We start from the raw sequence: 14,082 nt of genomic DNA, 5'->3' as shown, positions 1-14,082 counted from the left end.
ATGCCACATGTTTGCCCCGGATCGCCCCATTCGCTTATATTTCCCCCGAAGCCGAACGGTTACAGAATGACAAGGGTTGAGCACCGAGGGAATGGACCTTGGAGCTTCACTTCAAAGGGACGCCATGTAACAGGTCGTGGTCATGAGCATGTCTATTGTCATCACTGGATAGCCTCTACAAACAACGCCCTCATTCCCTTCAGCACGGTGCCAATCTCCCTCGTCGCGTTCAACCGATCCACGACTCTTTCTACCCGCGCCGGCTCCAACTTGGGTTTCATATAGGTGACTTCGTACTTTCCATGACCTGTAAGCGGCACCGCCAGTTCAAAAAGGGCTTCTCTGTCGTCAAGTCCAGAGCCAGAATTTTTCGACGGTGGGAATATAAACACAATTCTGACCTTGTTCTCGTCTCCGCTCCCTTCAATCCTACATCCGAGATATGTCTCCCAAAAACTCAATTCAGGCCTGTTAAGTTGACTTTGTCCATCCTGTTTCGCTGCATATTCCCTTTGCGCTTGTACCTTCGCGTCAATTTGGCGTTGTGTCTGTGCGATGGCGGACCTCAGTCGGTCGCGTTTCGCAGATTGCTGTGTTGCGTGAGATTCGAGGCTGCTGATTTGCGAGTGCATTTCATTCTTCTCGGCTTGCTCGCGTGCCAATACTTGATTATGTGTAGACAGCGTGGATTGGAGCGTGGTGATTTGTGTGCTAGTCGAGCGTCGTTCCTCTGAATTTTGGGTCAGTCTGCGTCCGCGATTTTGTTTACGTCCGCCTGTGGCTAACTCACCACTCAATTCACCCAAGCGCGCTCGGAACTCATTTCGTTCTTCTAGGACTCTCTTCCTCCCTTGCTCGATGAATGCATCGAATTTGATGGTGAAGTCCGCCATACGCTTTCGCAAGTCGTCGAAGTTAAAATCCACAGACGGTAGCTGCGTGAGAGGCGTGTCCGAGTATGACATCGTGGGCGCCGGCTGTGATTGCGAAGCGCGAAATGAGGACGTGCTCGTAGAGAACTGCGACTGATGAATTGTGGTAGACATGGCTGCGTTGCGATCTTGTGTTTGTTTAGGTATGGGAGACGTGTTGTATGAGCGCAGGCAAAGTCGAAATGAGAAGGGGTGATGGTGTTGGTGAGAGTCGTCACATCACCACCGCCATTTGGTCGACCGGGCAACCACCTCGGCTTGCTAAGCTCACAACAGACTACCCTAACTTTGCTTTCATGTTAGCCTGACCTTGACTTTACCACTGCCTCACCTAATCCAGATGCAGTCTCTAAAAGTAATGATTTGGTTACTTTTTAAGGTACATGTATGTTGCATACTAGAACACTCATAGTACAATCTCAACTCACTTGAGGGAGTTGGACCGCAGCTCTTGCGCCAGCTCCTCCTTTCCCTCGCTGTTTTCGCTGGTCGCGTCGCCGTCGATCAACTGCCCCAGCAGAGCCTCCATCCTCTCCATCGCACCTTCAATCTTGTGCAGTCGGGTCAAGGCTTCCAGGATGCGCACATCGCGATCACCGTCGCTATTGAAATCAACAAGTGAATCCATCCGTTCACCCTTCTTCGGCTTCCGGTATCCCGATGGAGCGCCATTCTCGTCTCCATCCTCATCAGAATCCCGAAATTCATTCTTCAGCTTTCGATCATTCTGAGAATCTTGTTTCGCTGTGTTTCCAAACTGGGAGTCTCTTCTTCGCTTTTTCTTGGCCCTAGGGTTGACTGATAGTCTGCGATCGGCATTGCTGGTCTGGCTGGCTCGCCGTTCTTCGGCCAGGTTTGCAAATTGGTCCTTCAACCGGGTGTTGGAGAGGATGCCCATGTCATCGCTGTGGTTCAAGTCGTCTTCCTCGGCAATCTTGTCCAACACCGACTGAGGAGGATCAATGTCGAAGACCGCATGAATGTCACCGTGCACACTGAATCTCGAAATTGCCCAGTACTGTGTTGCGGTGGCCTTCGGACCGGTCGCATTTTTCCAGTCGATTTTCTTGCTTCTTCCCCCTTTGTGCCTATCAGACATCCACAGAGTTCTCCGTTCGTACCACGCCACAAGCAACAATGTTGGTAAGTTGATGATCCTGACGGCCGTCACGTTGACTTTGTGGAACATCCTGTCCGAAAGAATCCACTTGAGGGGAACCAAGATAACCAAAGCCAGAATGTTGAATGGCGGCATGTATGCAAAGATCGCGTCAGACTTGACTCCTTCGAACGTGAGTACGGCCCGACGGAACTGGATCTCCTGGACGGCATTGCCTACAATACCGCTGAATGTGTTCGTCAACATTGAAACAAGCACGGTTAGGAACAGGGTGTTGCCAAGGAAGGCGAATAGCACCATCAACACAGGCCCGAGAAGCCAGTGGAAGTCCGCCGACTGCCCGATGCCCGTTCCATCAAGCCCAAACCAGATCCAGATCATCCATTTCCCAATCGTACCAGCATGATGTGCTCCTGCGTGCAACCATTTGAGACTCAGTAGGAATCCGGCAAAACACCACACTGCCAACGCTGTCAAGGTCAAGAAATCCGACATCATTGCTCTCAGCGAGAGGAAAAGCATATTTTCCGACATGACATTGAACGCCAGACGAGGGACCAGCACCGGTGCTCCACAACTGAGAACATCCAAAGCCGTTCGCGCAATAATGGTGGACTTGTCGTGATCGGAGATTGTGAAAGCGTGCATGCGCAGCCCAAGGTAAACGAGGAACAATGTCGAAAACATGACGTCCAAAAACGACCAGAGGTTTTGGGTATATACGGCCCAGCCGTGTTCCAGAATCGAGGCGAATTGGTCCAGTACCTAGAACCTTGTCAGCGGCCCACGTACCTTCCACGGATATTTTGTCGTACCCATCCTGCACCATAAACGCAAAACACTAATTCCACCACCTCGAACTTCGGAGTCAAGCGGTTCTCCCTCTCAGCCATCACGGCAATATACAACCCCAACAACACCATGAACTGCACCACCTCGATCAGATTCCGTGTCCGCGGTACAACGAGTCGGTATTGATTCAACAGTGGCGCCCTCCTCGGGTCATACAGAGAAATGGGCCTTTTCTTCCAGTGATCGGGGATGATATCCATGAAGCTTGATGGTGTATACACGATCTTGCCACGATAAATCGCATCCACGACTTTTTGGCAAGCGCTACTCGCCAGAAAGGATTTACTCGCACTGACGATGGCGACCTCGAGCGCCGTCAATTTTCTCTCGACCTTTCCGGATTGAGAACGATGCTGTGTTGCCCAGTAGTGCATCGCATGTTTGCTTTGGTCTACGACTTCGTCAGGGGCGCCTTGAAACGGCTCGAAGCCCGCAACAAGGATGTTCGCCAACTTGAGTAGGCCGCGTGGTCCTGGATTGTGTTCGTTGTAGCGACGAAGGATCTTTTCCGCGACCAGTTCGCACAGCAGTGCGCGAGTAAGGTTTACTGTCTGGTGGTGTGTAGCGAAGGACTGTTCTCGGATAAATTGCATGCGGTTGACGAGGAGGCAATATACTTGGGGCTGTTAGCTTGAGTCAGAGATAGCCCGGCCGGCAAGACGGACCGATAGACAGATCCTGCGTCTCGTAAAGTGAGTCGACTAATGGGCGCACGACCGAGATGTTCATCCGCGGCCCTTTCAGCTGGTCGAGAGAGTACGGGTCATCTAAGATGTGCGGCACACGGTAAATTAGCCTCTAACCGTTGCCGCCACGCCTTTCTGCTCGACGGAGAGACTCACCAATACTCGTGATGATATCTCTGCGTATCCTATCCCCATTCGAACTCGAGCGTCAGCACTTTCAGTACACTCACGATCTGTCCTTCAACTGCAGAGGGTGTACCATCCGCAGGCTCTGGCCTCTCATTAGGACTCCGCACGTCCTAACTCCTCGACCGCCACATCCAATGTCGTGAACCGAGTAGAAAAAGAAGAAGCTGAAAAACCCACCGATGAATATTCTCATACACGCTACACTTCCCGTTCCCGAACGGGTCGGCACTCTCAGGCGGCTTCCCACCACTCACCCTCTGATCATGGCTCGTCCACGTACAATGCGGCGGATAAAGACCGTCGCTGTCGGCGAAATGTTCCTCGTCATGCTGCTCGGCGAGCAGGGCGTCAGTCTCGGTCCTTTGACGCTGCAGCCGGAAATGCGGCGACGAAGAGAGTTTGTTGCGCGACGTGGTCCGGGAGATCGCGGTGGTTGACGAGCCTTCCCCTGTGTTTGTTGATGTAGATGCTTTGGGCGCGGGCATCGCGAAAGCTTTTGGTCTGGTGGGACGTGGGACGGCGGCTTCTAACTCGGTACGGCTGGCAAGGTTCGGGGTGGGTAAGTTACTTAGTCGGTTATTGTGCTCGTAATTAAGGGTCCGAATACCAGTACGACTACCGACGGCATTGTCGGCGATCTTGGTATGGGTATTCGGATCCGTCCGGGCGAGATCGGGACGGATGCTTACGAGTACCAAGTAATGAGTCTCGAGCACACGAGAAAGCTGGAGATATGGAGAAAGCGTAGGGAGCCTGGAGCCTTGGATATTGGGGAATTGGGTTTGATATCAGCAGTGAGGAGGGCGTGGCCAATCGGAGAACGGGTGACGTTAAGCTTACCACGTCAGGGGAAGAGAAGGAAAAGCTTCAGTTGCGGAGGGGGAGGGGAAAGGTCCTCCAATAAGGTAAACTGGCGATGCGGTGCTGGGCGATTAATCATCCACTAACTCGTACTGGGTGTCCTGTGTTGCTAGCCACCTGGATTATATGCTGTGTCTCATTTAATCGTAAACAGATGCAGATATTTACATCGGGGATGCGTATAGTTTCCCCTGTACGAAAAGCCGCCCATGTCATGCTATAACAGGATCATGATCGTCGCGGTCGCCGCCAACAGCATGCCCATCGACCAGAAACTGGGCCAGACGCCCTCCTGCGTGGGCGCCGCTGCTTGATTGCTCACTTGGTACACGATACTCGGCGTCTGGCTCTGCGTGACAACGTCCGAATTGACCATCACTATGACCAACCCGTTGCTCGTGATCGTCGATAGAGGCTGAGGTCCTGGTGTCGTGGTCGTGTAGGAAGTCACTGTCGTAGTGCCCACCCAGCCGCCTGGTACGTACGTCGTGGGAGGGTAGTAGCAATTGTTCTGGCACTGGTCGCAGCATTCCCAATAGACCACCGTCGACGTTATCGGGCAGGGGATGTAGGAAGTGACGGTAACGATGACGTTTTGCTGCGTGTACCATGTGGTGTACGTCGAGGTAGGTGTCCAGGTCGACCAGTATGAGGTCGTCGTCGGTGTCCACCACTGCGTCGTGGTTGGCGATGGCGTCCAGTATCCTGAATCACTGCGCCTTCGTCAGATCCTGGGAGAATCGGAGCCGACGGATTTGTTGTATATTTGTATACTTACTACCCGGCCAAGCCTGGTCCTAGGAATAGGCTGAGGATGAAGATTGTAGGCCAATACATAATGATCGCCTGCCCAGGTGGCGTCACAGCAAATCGGAAACAGGAAGTGGTAGGGTATGGAGAAGAGGCAGCAACAAGCAACCACCATGTGAAAAGGAAATCATATACTAGAAGCTTCTACATCGCATGATTCAGAAACACGAGCACCCGCTCGTGGTTTACGTAGTCGACGAGCTGAAGTGGGCACATTCAGAGCTTCCAGGCTCGACCGGAGCTCCTTGCAGCTGCTTTCAGCTGGCGGAAGCTGTACGAGTAGAGACAACCTAGCGACAGCAAAAGGCAACGGCTTGACCCCGCAATGGACCCGTTGTCGCATCAGAAATCCGGAAAAGTTTGCGGCATCAGTGTTCATGGTGGTGTGCGGCACGAAATGGTCTTATCGGCATGATAATGGCTGAAAGGGAAGGACGAGATCATTCGTGGACAATCGAGGGGTGGATTCGTGTACAAGTTCTTGTTTCCTATTCGGTCCAATGAGCAACGCTCATTTCAACACTCCTGAGCAAGGAAAGCTGCGGAAATGCCTTGCATGAAGCTGCAACTCAAAGTCCGTGGTCTAAGGAGCTGCATCGTGATGTCAACGCAAGCTAGAGGTAGTTGAGTTGGAGGTGACAGGAACCACATCGGCTGATCTTATTTTGCCGGAGCTTCATCGAGCGTCTCTCTCACGTCAAATTGAGGAAAGACTCACCCAGTACACTGTGTCCTCGGGGACACTGAGCAGTTGGCAAGTGCAAATTCAGGACAGATCCGCCCCTTTACGGAGATGTTGGCGCTGTCGGCTTGAGCCGGTCCTTCGCCCAACAACCAGGTCACCATTACCGCGACTCTCTCCAGGCAAGGGAGCATAGTGTCACGTCTTGCAGCTCTGGTGCTCAGGGTGATCCAGGTGGGGGGACGACAGTGGTAAAGGCAGACGGTTGAATGTGTGAACAATTTGATCGAAGGTGTGCTGGCGTTCTGCTTCGCATTCTTTTGGAAAGATAAGGTACAGCATTTATTGAAGAGAGCATCGGGCCATCATTTCATTCTCGTGCACCGTGTATCATGTTCTCGTGTCGACTAATAGGAACTGCGGATGAAGACCACGGCAGTCTTATCGTTGACCTCCTCTGCCGGCGCCGGCACCCGCACCTGCTCCAGCACCTCCACCCATAAATTGTTGTGCGCTGTTGATTGTCAGTAAGGTGTACAAAGCTCGAGCATATCACACTCACAGGTTTGCGATGTTGGGATCTTGCATCATCTGTTGGATTTGGCTCATATCCGGCATGCCACCTCCGCCACCTTCTCTCCGGCTGTTCATCATGTTTTGAATGGTAGGGTTGTTCATGAGTCCGCTTAGTGCATCGGGGTTGCTCATGAGATTCTGTGCCATGGAGGCAAACATAGGATTGCTCATGATGCTCGACAGATCGGGCATGCCTCCTCCGCCGCGACCACCGCCGAACATACCGGCAAGGCTAGACAGGTCCGGCAGGCCTCCAGCACCGCCACCACGAGTATCGCCAGGAGCGTCGTCCACGTCGTCTTCCGGGAGCTTATCTTCCTCTGCTTCCATCCTTGCCAGCTCTTTCTTTGCGGTCTCCAATCCTTTCCTCATAGCTTCACTGCCTCCACTGCCTTCAAAATTGATGCCTTGCTGGTATGCATCAACACTTCCTTTCGCATCACCCATAGCAAACCTGGCCAGGCCCAGCCTTGACCATGCCTTTGTGTATTTTGGATCAGCGGCTACCGCCAACTCGGCGTCCTTGACCGCTGAAGCGTGATCACCGCTTGCGGAATATGCTGCCGCACGATTTGAAAGATAGATGGGATTGGTAGGAGCATAAGAGATCGCCTGGGTGTATTTCTCGATGGCAGTCTTGTAGTCCTTTTGCTGCATCGCGGCATTGCCCGCGCTCTTGAGCTTCTCAGCCTCTGGATTTATGGTCTTGGTGTCTGCAGACTGCGCCGGAGGAGGCGCCTGCGTTCCTGCGGACGAGCCCTTTCCGTTCAGTTTTTCGTAGACAGAGAAGATGTTAAGCAGAGACTGAGACCCGACGGCGTCCGACATTGCTGCCTTGTCCGACGGATCAACTTTGAAGACTTCTGCAATACAATTGCTGGCAATATCGATGTTGTCTGCGTCCTCTGCGCTGAGAGTGCCATCTTTCATCGAGGACAGGAAGTCTATTATCGACAGCGCTAGGCGCTTCTTCGAGTCGGACAGAGACTAGACATTGTATTAGCATCTTCTGTATAGATGTCCCTTAATAGCCTACCATGGTGAGGGTGACGGATATGCGTAGAAAACTCAGTGGAAGTTGGTTGCCGGCGAGTCCTTGGGACTGACAGACCGGAAGGTTGAGAAATCAGACCATCGCCAGTCGTGGTGTGTTGCGCGCCACCGTAGCTTCTCCTCATGTCCTCATCACTATCACTTCACCTCTACTCCATCCTTTGTATTTGATCTCTTCAATTTGGCAATTCAACTAGGCATAATGGTCTGATGCGTAGGTCGACAACTCAATCGGAGTAACGCTCAGCAAGGGAAGCGTGCCCTAGAGTCAAGGTGACTATCGCTCAGCACGAGCTGTTGCGATCTCTGATCGGACCCTCAACGTCTTGTCCCGCAACCTCACAATCACGGAGAACGGTTTCATGCTTTTGTCCTACTTCCCCAGCACCAAGCGACCTTGATTGCTAAGATTCGGCTCCCGGAGCTTCGCAAGTCCCTCTCGAAGGACGTTTGTACTGATGTCTTAGAAATTGCCCTCGTTTTCACTGGTCATGCCATATGCTTACACTGGCTGACATTCGTCCGAAGAAGGCGGACAGAACAGTTCCCAACCCAGATACGGCCTCAATGTCTTCCTTTCGAGACTGTTTTACTTAGGGATGTCTCCTGTGCGTGTTGCTTACGGAATTAGGTGAACTGATATTGCAGATCAAGACTGGAACTAGGTAAGTGAGTGCGATTTCTCTGGGAAACTCTCCACAAGAACGTCTTGCAGACTTACCAAAACTCTCCAGCTCGGAGTGATTCAGGAACAGTGCTGAATAATGAGCTAAACAATACGGATTGGCCAGAATGAGAGGTAGACACCTATTTTAATCTCTCGTGGCCAGCTGTTTCACGGTATCCAGGACAACAACTGCGTCCTTTCTGACTGGACATTAGACTCGACCTTTGACCGTCATACCGACTTTCGCCTTAGCCAAATTGTTTTAGGCAAACTATTGCTAGACTGCGGGATGGAGCTACCGACATATACCAAGCAATGGCACAACGATGTGTATCCAGACATTGACGCGTATCGACCGGAACTCTCTGTCAACGGCAAAAGAGTCGTTGTTACAGGAGGTGGTGGAGGCATTGGATCAGCGACTGTCGAAGCATTCGTTGTCGCGGGTGCAATGGAGGTCGTGATACTGGGCCGAACAAAGCAGACTCTAGAAGCAACCAAGTCGGTCATCTCGAGCAAACACCCAAACGCCAACATTGTCCCCCTTGTGACCGATATTGCGCGGCCCGAAAGCGTGACAGAGGCTTTTGCGAGCATTGCAGGCCGAGGTTTGATCGATGTCTTTGTCAACAACGCAGCTTACCTATCCATTGGTACGGTTGGTAATTCAGACCCAATAGAGTGGTTCAAGGTCTACGAGACCAATATCAAGGGATCCTTGCTTGTCGTTCAAGCCGTCTTGAAGAACATCAATACCCAGGGCGGAACCATCATCAACGTCAGCTCCGCTGCCGGACACCTGCAGTATGTGCCTGGCTATTCGGCCTATGCCACCAGCAAGATCGCATCTGCCAAAGCCTTTGAATATTTGCAACACGAGAATCCAGACCTGAAAGTCTTCAACCTGCAACCCGGTATCATCGAGTCCACCAGTATCGCCACGAAGGCTACCCTGCATAGCGGACTATCCTTTCCACAACAGGATACTGGTAAGTCGACAAGCTTCCTCCGATTCCGCCATGCTCTCCGGCCAACTACTGACTCATCTCTTACAGTTGAGCTACCAGCCAACTTCATGGTGTGGTTGTGCTCGCCAGAGGCGGCGTTTTTGAAGGGACGATTCGTCTGGGCCAATTGGGATGTGAAAGAGCTGCTACAGAAAAAGCAGCTCCTCGAGAATGACCCAACTCTATTGACAGTTGGTTTGTTGGGCTGGCCGCAGTAGATCCAATAGCGAGCCCTCATCGTTGAGATAGTCGAAGCGAGATACAATAACACGATCTTTGGCAAAGTACTTAGTACGGATTAGTTCAAGCAAAACAGTAAGCCATCGGACGCAGCCTTGCATATCAGCCTTGCGTTGTTTGATTGGCCATGATTCATTAGCGTGTGTTGTTAAGGAGCAGCTGCTCGGGGTTTAGCGGCCTTAAACCAGGCGGCTCAATAATTTCAGCGTCATTGAACAACAAAACAGCAGTCATCCACTTGTTCGCTCTAGCCCAAGAACAGCGGCCTACGCGCCGCCTCGCCTGCTCAACATGTTCTCTACTGACGCATCACGAAGAGAATCACTCCGTCCGAAACGAACACGCCCAGCTGCTGGATCGGAGGACTCAATCAAGCTACCTCAAGCGAAGCGGAAACGTTCAGCCCTCCGGAGAGACACATTCGAACCCCTGACTGAAGCAAGCCTCAATGAAGTGGCAGGACGTGATGTGGTTGAAGAGAAAAGCAATGGATATGCCGTCGCAGCTGCGCCCTCCCAAGAATTGACCCTGCGAGGCGCGAAGAAGGCAGAGAAGAGGTCCGAAAGAGCAGCAAACACCAACGCCGGCTTGACGCTTTCAAGCAACGACTTCTACACTGTCACTCAGCTGCCGGCACTACCTGATCTGATCAGAAATCAGCCAGGTATCCCGTATTCTTGCACCATCTCCCCCGAGTATGGATACACGCTCGCGTTGACCCACACCGATGCGATCATCTGGCCCTACAATTCGAGCGCCTCTATCCCTTCCTCGCGAGATGTCGTCGCGTTTAAACTACCGTTTCCACAGGCGTCGACAGGAGATCCCTTGCCACTCGGGACTTTTACAGCAAAGGCTGCTAATGGCGAGCCCGGAATCGTTGCAGTGTCAGCAAAATCTGGCAAAATTGTGTATTGGGAGACCTTGTCTAGCGCCTCTTCTGTTATACCTGGCCAAAGCTCAACAGTGCAAGGCTCGATACCTGGTTTGACGAGCACCGAAGTTGTGGAAGAGCTAGTGAATGCCGAACCCGCTGGATTCATCCTCTCGCTAAGCCATGGTCGCGTGGTTCACCTAACGATTCGTGATCAAATGGGCAGGCCTGGCATCGGCGTGCAATTTCTGCGCAAATACCCCAGTGCGACAAGTGGCTTCTTCGGGAGTATCAAAAATGTATTTGGCGCAGATCGGCGAAAGGGTGTACCGATCGTGAAGGCTGGCGGCTCTAGGAAGGGTCAACGCGATGTGGTCATTGCCACGGAAGATGGAGTTCTGGAGTTCTGGAGCACGCACCTCCTTGTTGGCAATTCGCTTGAGAAATCATTCAGCTTCAGGGAGGACGCTTTGGAGGCCCTAAGATCAATTCTGCCCGATGTGACAGACTTCAAGATCCTGGATGTGGAGCTCTCAGCAGGGCCAAGCACGGCACTAAATCGACGGGATAGTCATGGCATCCCCATGATGGCCCTACTTTCCACGACCATCGAAGGAGAGACCAAGTACTATATCATCGAGATGCTCGTCGACCAGGAGGCCAGAATCAAGGTAGTGCACCCTGTCAGCTGCTATTCCTCGTCAACTCCCTCCCAGATGATTTGGCGACCTCGGCTCTGCGTGTCCAGAAATCAACCAGCGGCTTTCATTCTCTTCGAGACAGCCATCGTCCTGTTCTCGCTAGTCAAGATCCGAGAGTCACCCTCATCCCAACTGTTGATGGAACGACAAGCACTCCCGGAGCCGTTTCAGGATTGCGTCAGATTTCGAGAGGACACTACCTATGAAGTCCTTGGCTATGCACTTGAAATGTCAGAGAAGCAGTCTTCTGTCGTATTTGGAGTGCAGGGCTTTGGCATTGTGAAAATGACCTCACGTCTGCGCGATGAAGAGGAAGTTGACGTCGACGAAGCAGATGAGAGGGATCGAATGAATGCGAAAAGCAAGATCGAGCAAGCGGTCTTTTTCGGCACCATCAAACAAAATCCGCTGGATCTCAATAAGGCAGATCACTCATTCTCGCGCGAAGAGATTGAAGCAGCTGCAATGGACATCACATCAGAAATCCTCTCATCATCGTCCAAACACCTGCCGAAGAGTGCGCCTTCCATCGACATGCAGATGCGACTACGTGCTAAAGCCCTCGATGACCTGGCTGGGTACTTGATGAGTCACTATCCCTCGTCAATCTCTCGGAATACCCGGTTTCAATTATTGCTCGAAGCCGAGAAGCTAGCAGCTGCTCAAGCGATCTGGAAGGTTCAAGAAGAAATTCAACGAAAATATCCTCAAGCTGATCGCGAAATGCCATACCTCGACTTTACCCTGCGGGCCTTGCACGAAACCCGGCAAAAGTACCCAGACCCAGACAAAGGAGAGAAAGACCGGGTTAGACATTGGCTTGTGAACAGTGTTAAGAACGTTGGCCACTTGATGTCTGAACTAGTCAGCTGTATTCCAGAGCTCGAGCCGATGGACGTTACAGACCCGAAAGTGGTGGCTGACTACTTGAAAGAAGCCGTGGATTTGTGGATTGCATCATATTCTGCCGTCTTCAAGTTTCGAGAGGACAACGCATCCCTCTATGGACTCGGAGACGAAGTCTTCAAGGACGGTGTGCTCGTTGAGGGTTTTCCAACTGACATCCCTCATCCTTGGTCGTCGAGTCCAGAGCCCTTGCGGTTCAGTCAGAGGCTGATTTATGACATCTGCAAGTTCGTAAACGAGTGGTGGGAGTTTACCCACGGGAGGAGCAAGAAGAAAAAGATGCCGACGGACGACGAAGGAAAGCCATACGAGGGTCCCAGCAAGGCCATACTTCGGGAATTGGCCGCTCGTCTACCAACCGAACTGGACTTGTTTTCCCGACTCGTGTTCGAAGAGTCAATCCAAGCGAAGATCAGACACAAAGAGCATGAGGAAGATCCTGATGTTTTGAAGGACGAGATCAAGAATATCGACCGCGAAGTGCAAAACAGATTAGGGCAAGCGTTGCAAGCCATCTCGGTGTTCAACATGCGAGGTGCAATTCAGCTAGGAGAAAAACTGAAATACTACGGCGATCTAGTCACGATGCACCTCGAATATTACAAGAAACTAATCGCTGAGGCTGCGGCTGATCCGTCACTGGCTGAAAAGAATCAACACGAATTGGAAGAAATGCGAGACCGGGCTGAGTCTTATTATGCCAAGTTCGGCAAAGGCTGGGCCTTTGCTGCTTATAGTCAGATGCTCATTGATGGCGAGTGTGGGAGTCTACTGCTCAAGGGCCAGGAAGATCAGCAGAAGGAAGAATTTCTCACATGGTTCTTCAAGATGGCCCCTGTCGCTCACCAACGGCTGGGCAAGCTCAGCTGGATTCATGATGTGATCTCAAACAACAATTACCAGCGCGCAGAACAAACACTCCAAGAGGTCATTGCTGAAGAACAAAACGATGTCTGGAATAAGAAGACGGAACTGGCTCTTGCCAAATTGGTTGGCCTGGCAGCTGATGAGTGCACCAACAACCTCCGGGACCCGAAAGCCTACGACGATGGCTTGTCAGTGATTGCAATTCAAGAGCAAGTCTACAGCCACGTTATGGCATCTGTTGGTGCTGCGCTTGACGACAAAGCGGCGTTCGACCTAGCTCAAGACACATTCGCCTCTCGAGTGGTAGCCAAGAGCCCTGCCTTGAAACGGCAGCTGAAGCAGGTTCTCAAGTCCTTGTTGCGTCAACTGCCACTAACGGCGGAGGAGCTCGTCGACCTGTTGACCTTGATGGATCCTATCGAGTGGGCCGGGCTTCCCGAGGAGGATCCTGAGGTTAGTGGGCAGGAATTTGCCCTTGCGCTGAAGGTCGTGGATCTCTCCGGCCTGCCTGAGACGAAGCAAGAGGATCTTCGAGCGTCTATCTGGAGAAGAGCAATGGTTCGTGATGATTGGTTGATGCTGAATGAGACTAGCGGTAAAGACGATCAATCAGTGGAAGAGGAGATGCAGCAGTCAAGCTTATTCCGTGCCGTGCAACACGTTTTCGTGATGGAGCAGATTGAGGGGACACCAGTTCACCTGCTGTCTCCAGGCGATATTCTCAGCCGAGAACCCTTCCCAGCAAGCTTGCAAGATAAACTCGCGGAGAACGAGATTGAAGGCATTCGCAAAGATGTCGAGAAGGAACAAGCAAGGCTCAAGAGCTTCGTCGAGAAGGGGAGACTGGAGGATCACTACGGCGGGTTGATCACTGCAGCGCAGAGAAACGTCAGGGATATGATCGATGCGCAGGGCGAGCAGGTGGCTCGCCAAGCTCTGGAGCAAGAGCAGCGCAATGGTGTTTAGCGGTCGGTGTGCTGAACAGGTGCTTTGTTGCTCGTGTACTTTGTACTATCACTACAGGATCATGCAACGACAGACGAGGCTGAGCAAGGCTTG

At 52.1% G+C, this 14,082-nt stretch overlaps 6 protein-coding genes across 6 annotated transcripts; 2 read left to right on the top strand and 4 right to left on the bottom strand.

Moving 5' to 3' along the window:
- Positions 1 to 161: 161 nt before the first annotated feature.
- A1O7_05777 (uncharacterized protein) lies at positions 162 to 1,046 on the bottom strand (the record flags this gene model as incomplete). Its single annotated transcript, XM_007759785.1, has 2 exons — positions 162 to 730; positions 791 to 1,046. 2 exons carry the CDS (start codon positions 1,044 to 1,046, stop codon positions 162 to 164), a joined length of 825 nt encoding a protein of 274 aa, XP_007757975.1.
- A 310-nt stretch (positions 1,047 to 1,356) lies between these two features.
- A1O7_05776 (uncharacterized protein) lies at positions 1,357 to 3,633 on the bottom strand (the record flags this gene model as incomplete). The annotated part of the gene is made up of 3 exons (XM_007759784.1): positions 1,357 to 2,817; positions 2,868 to 3,520; positions 3,570 to 3,633. 3 exons carry the CDS (start codon positions 3,631 to 3,633, stop codon positions 1,357 to 1,359), a joined length of 2,178 nt encoding a protein of 725 aa, XP_007757974.1.
- A 1,224-nt stretch (positions 3,634 to 4,857) lies between these two features.
- A1O7_05775 (uncharacterized protein) lies at positions 4,858 to 5,355 on the bottom strand (the record flags this gene model as incomplete). The annotated part of the gene is made up of 1 exon (XM_007759783.1): positions 4,858 to 5,355. A coding segment is annotated over one exon (498 nt), but the record flags the coding sequence as incomplete, so codon positions are not given.
- A 1,335-nt stretch (positions 5,356 to 6,690) lies between these two features.
- Positions 6,691 to 7,747, bottom strand: A1O7_05774 (protein phosphatase; the record flags this gene model as incomplete). Its single annotated transcript, XM_007759782.1, has 2 exons — positions 6,691 to 7,695; positions 7,745 to 7,747. 2 exons carry the CDS (start codon positions 7,745 to 7,747, stop codon positions 6,691 to 6,693), a joined length of 1,008 nt encoding a protein of 335 aa, XP_007757972.1.
- Positions 7,748 to 8,717: 970 nt separating this feature from the next.
- Positions 8,718 to 9,653, top strand: A1O7_05773 (uncharacterized protein; the record flags this gene model as incomplete). The annotated part of the gene is made up of 2 exons (XM_007759781.1): positions 8,718 to 9,417; positions 9,484 to 9,653. 2 exons carry the CDS (start codon positions 8,718 to 8,720, stop codon positions 9,651 to 9,653), a joined length of 870 nt encoding a protein of 289 aa, XP_007757971.1.
- Positions 9,654 to 9,966: 313 nt separating this feature from the next.
- A1O7_05772 (uncharacterized protein) lies at positions 9,967 to 13,989 on the top strand (the record flags this gene model as incomplete). Its single annotated transcript, XM_007759780.1, has 1 exon — positions 9,967 to 13,989. One exon carries the CDS (start codon positions 9,967 to 9,969, stop codon positions 13,987 to 13,989), a length of 4,023 nt encoding a protein of 1,340 aa, XP_007757970.1.
- Between the last annotated feature and the right edge of the window lie 93 nt (positions 13,990 to 14,082).

Source organism: Cladophialophora yegresii, assembly GCF_000585515.1.
Source record: "Cladophialophora yegresii CBS 114405 chromosome Unknown aczIN-supercont1.4, whole genome shotgun sequence".
In the NCBI taxonomy this organism is placed as follows: Eukaryota; Fungi; Ascomycota; class Eurotiomycetes; order Chaetothyriales; family Herpotrichiellaceae; genus Cladophialophora; species Cladophialophora yegresii.
The sequence above is the reverse complement of the archived record's forward strand: the minus strand, read 5'-3'. Positions and strand labels throughout refer to the sequence as shown.